This window comes from Lissotriton helveticus, chromosome 11 (genome assembly GCF_964261635.1).
Source record: "Lissotriton helveticus chromosome 11, aLisHel1.1, whole genome shotgun sequence".
Taxonomy (NCBI): Eukaryota; Metazoa; Chordata; class Amphibia; order Caudata; family Salamandridae; genus Lissotriton; species Lissotriton helveticus.
Genome location: NC_136072.1, coordinates 1,123,745,014 through 1,123,753,231, shown reverse-complemented (window position 1 = coordinate 1,123,753,231; position 8,218 = coordinate 1,123,745,014). Strand labels below are relative to the sequence as shown.

The following is an 8,218-nucleotide window of genomic DNA, read 5'->3' as shown; positions in this document are numbered from 1 at the left end:
GCACTGAGAAGTGACGCATCGCTGCTTTCACGCAGCGATGCGCCATTTCTCATAAATGATGCCCCAAGATGCTGTAGAAAGGGCACCTTTCGACTGTAAAATACCCACTGTACTGAATAGAAAATGGCGTCAGATGCTTTGCATCTCTTTTACCACTTAGCATTTATTTGCACTGCACTAGTGTGGGTGGTTTGTCTTCCTAATTATTCAATCCAATACCTCCGTAGACCACACAATTACCAGAAAATACATTACATTATATAATATCATATAAACAATAATTCAGTTTATAGTTCTGAATAAAATAAATTAACCCAAATATCAAAATTCAACACTTTACATATTGGTATTATTGTTAAACACACAAAAACAATAGACACACTATCAACATTTGCCTTTTTTTGTTTAAGAAATTTTTATTGATGTTTTTGTTTTACAAAGAAAATACATATGTCATAGCTAATAGTAAAACATCATAAAACAACATGGAGCCGAAAACATTTGTAATAATAGAGAAAGAAGTATAGAAAAGGAGAGAGGAGGGAGGGAAGGGACATAGGAGGAAAAGAAAAGAAAGAAGAGTAAAGAAAAGAAGGGAAGAAAGAAGAAGGAGAAGAATGAGAGCAAAACGGGTATATATGTGGGGAAAAGTGTAAAGCAGTCATGTAGGGGAGTTGGAAGAAAGATATGTAGTAAAGGGGAGCCAAAGGAGATCAGATTTGATTTTTAGGGGAATAGAAGAGGAGGAAGCAATAGCGATCCTATGTTCATCACAGATGAAATTCCACCAAGTATGTATAGAAAGTTTCGAGTTATCCTTCCAACACAATAAAATAACTTTAAATGCAAGAGCAATAAACAGGTCCAACAGTCTAGCAGAAGAAGATACAATATCAATATCAGTGGATAATGAACCAAGAAAAACATTCAATAGTGATAATGCAGTGGAACAGTGAAACATTGGCATGCAAATATTCCAAACATCATTCCAAAACGATAAAACTGAAGAGCACTCATATAACTGATGTTTTAGAGCACCTAGGGCCAGATGTAGGTAAATCCATTTTACCGATTTTTAAATACCGAATTTTACCGATTTTTACAGATTCGGTATTTAAAAATCGGAAAATGATATGTAGGTAAAAAATCGGAAAAATATACCGAATCGGTAAAAATCGGTAACGGGTGATCTGTATTTACCGATCGGTATTACCGATCGGTATTTGCCGATCGGTATTACAGATCGGTATTTCCAATGCATTCCTATGGGCCAAAAGTCCCATAGGAATGCATTGGAAATACCGATCTGTAATACCGATCGGCAAATACCGATCGGTAATACCGATCGGTAAATACAGATCGGTATTACAAACAAACGTGCAGCAAACAAAAGTGAAACTGAACACAACAGCCAATCAGGTGCAACCACCCTCCCCCTTCCTCCCAGGAAGTGCCTGCCCAGCCAGGTGCAACTCATTAGAAAGTTCTGGAGACAGGCAGAGCAGAGCACACAGAGAGAGGAGCAGGGAGAGAGTTGTTTGTGTTGAAAACCCAGGAATAATGTCAAGCAGCAGTGAGAGAAAGAGAAAAATTAAGTTCAGCAACACTGAGCTTGAACTCCTAGTCGAGGAGGTGGTCAAGGTGCACACCCAACTATTTGGGAAGCTCTCCCTCACCATGGCTGAGTCAGCTAAGCGAAAGCTGTGGCTGCACATAGTGGAAAGGGTAAATGCAGTGGGAGTCACCAGCAGGAGCATGGAGGATTTAAAGAAAAGATTCTATGACCTCAGGAGCCAAACCAAGAGGAAGCTTGCAGAGCTGCATAAACAGGCTGGTGTCACTGGAGGAGGCAGGAATCCAGCACCCCCCCTGACTGAGCTGGAGGAGTTGGTGGCGTCTACCATCGAGCCAGACAGTGTGGTGGGACTGGGAGCAGTGGACAGCTCAGCCCGAGCCAAATCAAAAGGTAAGATGCATGCGCAGCACAACACCCCATACCAAGCAGCATCCCTTAAACCTCTGAGCACAGGCCAAGCCCAGTCCAGTACTGCTAGCACTATACAGGAGCAATGCATAATGGGAAATGTAGTCTGCCAATATTAGACCATGTATAACTGAACAGACATCAGCAAGGCAGTGAAAGTATTGCAGAATCATGAAAGTTAAATGTGTAAAGATTTATTTATAGTCACTGTGACACAGTAACAATCAATGTACATACGCTTATTTACACCTAGGGGCACCATCAGCCAAGCAAGGCACATCGACACCAGGGACTGCAGCAGCGAGGGAGGAGAGTGAGGAGGCAGGGCCAAGCCATGAGCAACCATCGCAAGATGAGGAGGACACAAGTGGCATTGCACAGGAGGAGGAGACAGGCCTCACCCCCGACCTTCCACACTCCCCACACCTGTCACAATCACCTGCATTGGTATTCTCACCGGAGACTTCCCCAGTAATGCAACAGGCTGCACCTGCAACACCACCAGCCAGGAGGCGACTCGTGGCCACACTGCCCTTGATGGAGGCAGCATTAGATCAGGCTGAGCAAACTCCACCTATGCCTCATGCTGCACTGCAGGCAAACACTGATGAAGACACCATGCCAAGACGTCGCCGCATGCACAGCACTGCAGGAGGCACTGGAGAAGGCACTGTCTTCCGGGGGCTGGAGGGAAGCATGGTGCGCATCCAGCGCATGCAGGGCAGATCCATCCAGGCCTGCCACCGGCAATTCCGTGCTCTCAATCAAACTGTAGGAGAGATGGGGAAGGGCATTACTGATATAGCCAATTGCAGCAGGGACATGGTAAAATCAAATGACAACCTAGTTGCTGGTATTACGTCTGCTATCACGCAGCTGTGCGATAAGATGGACCACATAGAGAATACAAGGCGCAGGGACACCCGCGCTACCAACAGGGCGCTGAATCGCCTTGCCACTGCCACTGCACAGCTATGCAGGAGAGGAAACAATATGCAGGAAAGCCTAACACAAAATACAGCAGAGGTCACAAGGGGCATAGCCAAAATAACCAGTGCCCTAGAGGCAATGATGATCAGTAATGCTGCTCACAATCCTGCCCTGGATGTGGCTGAAGGGGAGGACAGTAGTAGCCGCAGCAGCTTGGGTAGTGCTGTGGTGCCTGCTCGTAGGGGCCGGAGGCGCACAGCTGAGCCTTCAAGCCTGGAGGAAGGCAGTGGGGATACTCCCAGTGTGTCTGGGAAGCGGCAGAGAAAGTGACTTTAAAAGTTTGGGTGAAGTAACCCTGGACATGTTGTCCCCACCTTTGTACATGTTAATTTGTTGCACCTAAGTGCTGTAAGTTCGTGCCAACAGATAAATACTTTACTTCCATTCACAACCTGTCTGTGTGTCATTACTTACTCAGAAATAGTTGGCTGTTATTTCCTCACGCCTGTATCTCCCATCACTTGGTGTTGTGACTCCAGCAGGTTGTATGTCAGGCACGGCATTGTCGTCATCATGGTCCTCGTACTCCTCCAACTCCACCTCTGTACCCTTTTTGACAGCCAAGTTGTGCAACATGGCACAGGCAGCTATGATTTTGCAGCATGTTATGGGGGTATACTGCCTTGCGCCTCCACTCTTGTGAAGGCATCTAAATCGGCTCTTCCAGATGCCAAATGTCCGTTCAACCACATTCCTTGTACTTTTATGTGCCCGGTTATACCTCCTTTGGCTGGGTGTGGAGGGGTTGAGGTAGGGAGTGAGAATAAAAGAACGTAGGGCATATGCACTGTCTCCTAAAAGGGAAATGGGAGTACATTAGTCACATGTATACTTGTAAGTCTCACTGCAATATGTGTGAATGCTGTCGCAGACTCTGTCTTACCTAGGAGGTATCCTTCGCCAAATTCCCCTGCTGACAGCCGTTCATAGATGCCGCTGTTCTGAAATATATAGGAGTCATGTGTACTTCCAGGGAATTTAGCTACAAGGTCTGTGATAACGTACTTTGCATTGCAAATCACCTGGACGTTGATGGTGTAGCTTGACTTCCTATTGCGGTAAATGTATTCGGTGGCAGCAGGGGGACAAATGGGGATGTGTGTCCCATCAATGCATCCGATGATATGGGGAAATCTTGCCATCTGGTAAAAGTCTGATTTTGTTTGTACCAGTTCAGCATGGGTGGATGGAAATGAAATATAATGCTCCATCCTGTGCAACATGGCGTCAAGGAATCTGTGGAAGAACCTTGAGAGGCTGCTCTGGGTCACCCCTCCCGCCACAGCAACCACGCTCTGGTAGCTCCCTGACGCCAGCAGGTGGAGGCTGCACAGCACCTGCACATGTGCTGGTATTGCATGTGCCCTTGGGGTGGGGTGCTCCAACAGTGGTTTAAGGTCCCTGATGAGCTCCATGATGGTTACTGGAGCCAACCTGTACCTTTGTACTATCTCCTCCTCTGTCAGCATCAACAGGGTGACCCTCTGCCTGTAGACCTGCTCCTGTCTCAGCCATTCCCTCTCTCCTTCCTCCCGTAGCCGTAGACGTCTTGCTATTACATAGAATGCCGCCATTGTGCAAACTGAATTGCATTTTGGGTCCTTTTTTATAGGCTGCACCTGGTTACCACCTGATTTGAATCCATGGTAAATTCCGACTCTCAAATACCGATTTTGAGGCAAAATCGGTATTTCTGGGCCTCCCTACATCTCGATTTTCAATTTTACCTACTTTTATTTACCGATCTGTAACATTTCCGATCGGTAACAATACCGATCTGTGAAATTACCGATCGGTAACATTTCCGATCGGTAACTTTACCGATCGGTGACATTACCGATAGGTAAAATTACCGATAGGTAACATTACCGATCGGTGACATTACCGATAGGTAACATTACCGATAGGTAACATTACCGATAGGTAACATTACCGATAGGTAACATTCAATTATCGGTATTTTACTGCTCGGTAATCATAACGATCGGTATAATTACCGATTCAGCCTATTTTTGGTCACCTACATATCGAACGCTCACTACCGATCGGAAACGGACGGAAATCGGTATTTTCGGCCGATTCCGATCGGTAATAGCCTACCTACATCTGGCCCCTAGTTCTTTAGAACATGACCAACAAAGTGGGGAGGCATTTTGGGAAAACTTGTGAATACTAACAGGAGTAATACCAACTCTATGATAAATGAAAAACAAAGATTGAGTCACACGAGCAGAAATTGATACTTTAAACAGTTTGGACCATAAGCGATCCCACAGCGATACAGGAAGGGAGAAAGCAAGATCATTTTCCCATGCAGTCTCTGTATTAGATTTAGGACGATCTGTAACATTTGATAATAAAATTGAATAGACAAGAGCAGCCTTAGGTAGTTGAGTTGAGAATAATGGGTAGACTTGGGTGGTAGGAGTGAAATCGGGGAAGGCATCAGACGGGGAAAGAGAGGATAGGTGTGATTGAATGGCATACGTTATAATAGTATATTCATTAAGTGACAATGAAGGCAGGTGATATACATTTTGTAGCACATGGAAAGGGATGATAGAGTTATTATCAAAAAACTGATGTACAAACAAAATACCCTTCTCTTTCCAATATCTGAAGTAAAACGATTTGCCTTTATATTTAAGGAATCTGTTATACCACACAACAGAGGACAAGAAACATTGGAGAGGAGAGAGGTTAGAAGAGAATACATTATAAAGCATTGCCTGTGTGTATTTGAGAATAGGGAATTTAGTCAAAAAATAGCAATTTGTCATGAATACAATATGTTGGAAAGAAAAATCATTTAAGAGGGAACGTTCTAGGAGAACCCATTTAGGAACAGGAATATCAAGGAAATCATATGCTAAAGAGAAGGACTGTTTAATCAAGAAGGCGGAATGATAGGATTTAAAGTTGGGAAAACGAACACCCCCCTCATTTTTGGGACGGGTCAGTTTATGTAAGGCTATACGGGGATGTTTGTCATTCCACAAATATTTTGTACAAATAGAGTTGATGCGGGAAAAATATAAATTGGGGATTTTGAAAGGGAGCATAGAGACAGTATAAAGGACATGGGGAGTAATCATCATTTTAATTGTATCCAATCTACCCCACCAGGAAAGGAATAATGGGGACCAAATCTGAAGGAGGGATTGGAGTTTCTTTAAGAGGGAATCAAAAGTGAGTTTAAGTGTATTGACTAAGGAAGTTGTGAACCAAATACCAAGGTATATGAGTTTGGAGGGACACCATGCAAATTCCGTACCACTAAACATATACTGATAACAGATCGCATTTAGGGGCAGAACTTCTGTTTTGGATAAATTGAGCCTGTATCCTGATATAGATGAATACAACCGCACCTCATCCAAAAAGTGAGGAAGGGAAGAAGTGGGGTCAGCCATATAAACCAGTACATCGTCCGCATAAGCAGATAATTTAATCTCAGTAGAGGAGAGCTTGAAGCCAACAATCTTGGGGTTGGAGCGAATGCGTTCTAAAAAGGGTTCAAGGCATAAAATAAATAATAAAGGAGAAAGAGGACAACCTTGTCGTGTACCCCTAGAGAGAGAGAAGAATTTGGAGAACTGACTATTAACAAAAATGCTGGCCCGGGGAGAGGAATACAGGAGTTTGACCAGAGCAATGAAAGAGGGACCAAAACCAAACCATTGGAGGGTGCGGAACATGAACTGCCAATTAATGCGGTCAAACGCTTTTTCCGCGTCTAGGGCCAAAGCTGCCATTGGAACCTTAAGATCTTTACTATGGGCAATAACATTAGAAAACATGCGAGCATTATCAGCAGCAAGTCTACCCTTCACAAACCCCACCTGGTCGGTTTTAACTAAACTGGGAATAACGGAGTCAAGGCGTAAGGCTAGTATTTTAGCAAACATTTTGCAATCATAATTAATTAATGAAATCGGGCGGAAATTTTTGCATTGTGAATGATCTTTATCAGGTTTAGGGATTATTATGATTAGCGCATCTAGAAAATATCCAGACGCCTTAGCATCGGCAATAAAGGAATTAAACAATTGTTTGAGTTTTGGAGCAAAAAAAGCATGAAAAGCAGAATAAAACTCAATAGGCAGTCCGTTAGGCCTTGGCGCTTTAGATTTTTTAAGGGAGTTATTGGCCCGAGTAACTTCCTGGAGAGAAATATCCTTCTCCAATAGCGCAAAGTCATCTTTAATGGAAGGAGGGGGGGAAGGGCGTCGAAAAAAGAGGTTACATTTATCTCAGAGGGGTGAGTATCATCAGTGTACAAGGATTTGTAAAAATTATGAAACACCTCAGCAATATCTTCATCTGACGAGACAAGATTATTGGTAGATAGGGCCTATAGTTTTACGTTCTGACTTGATTTTTAAATAATTTGCCAACATTTTTCCCGCTTTATTTTGGCCACCATGAAATTTGGATTTGATTTTAATAAGGGTATTACAGGCTTCATTGGTGATAATTTTATTTAGGTCCGTTTTAGCTTGGATTAAGTCCTGAAGTGCAGAGGTGGATTTGGAGGAGAAATAAATATGTTCAAGCCTTTTAATTTTCTGAAGTTGGTCTTCATATTTTCTTCTGTTTAATTTCTTTTTCCTAGATCCATAGGAGATAGTAAAGGCCCTGAGAGCAGCCTTAAAAGCATCCCAATTATTAGGCACAGAGGTGTCCAATGGGTCATTAAGGTTAAAAAATTCAGTTAAAAAACCCTCAATTTCTTTCATGAAAACAGTATCAAACAAAATAAATGAATTAAATTTCCAACGACTACATTTAGGGGAAATAAGGGAGAGGTCTAGGGAAGTATAAACAGGAGTGTGGTCAGATATGAATATGGAGCCAATCACAGAATTCTGAATAGAGGGAAGAAGAGATTTACTGACCATAATGTAATCAATTCTTGAACGGGTATGGTGTACATTAGAGAAAAAAGTATATTCAAGCAAGTCAGGGTTGCACATTTTCCATGAATCAAATAAAGGACGAGAGGCAATGGTAGATTGAAAGCTCTTATGAGATTTATCAGGCTGAAATTTGCTAGAGGATAATCTATCTGAAAAAGGATCTAACCATTGGTTAAAATCCCCTGCAATAACAAAGTCTGGACAATATCATAACTTTTATATCTTCCCAAAATTTTGGATCAGGACGAAAGGGCCCATAAATGTTAAGTAAAACCAATGTTTTATTTTGGATAACAACCTTAGCCAATGCCCAGCGTCCTTCATC

General features: G+C 42.8%; 1 protein-coding gene across 1 annotated transcript; it reads left to right on the top strand.

Annotated features, from left to right (window-relative positions):
• The first annotated feature begins 1,392 nt into the window (after nt 1-1,392).
• Nucleotides 1,393-7,604, top strand: LOC144790951 (myb-related transcription factor, partner of profilin-like). The gene is made up of 3 exons (XM_078665574.1): nt 1,393-1,966; nt 2,238-2,581; nt 7,590-7,604. Exons 1-3 carry the CDS (start codon nt 1,561-1,563, stop codon nt 7,602-7,604), a joined length of 765 nt encoding a protein of 254 aa, XP_078521700.1. The 5' UTR covers nt 1,393-1,560.
• The last annotated feature ends 614 nt before the right edge of the window (nt 7,605-8,218 follow it).

What these genes read in the sequence shown, in the direction of transcription:
- LOC144790951 (XM_078665574.1), top strand. Translation starts at nt 1,561, where the DNA reads ATGTCAAGCAGCAGTGAGAGAAAGAGAAAAATTAAGTTCAGCAACACT. An exon ending in AGCCCGAGCCAAATCAAAAG is followed by an intron (nt 1,967 to 2,237) that starts GTAAGATGCATG and finishes ATTTACACCTAG; the next exon opens with GGGCACCATCAGCCAAGCAA.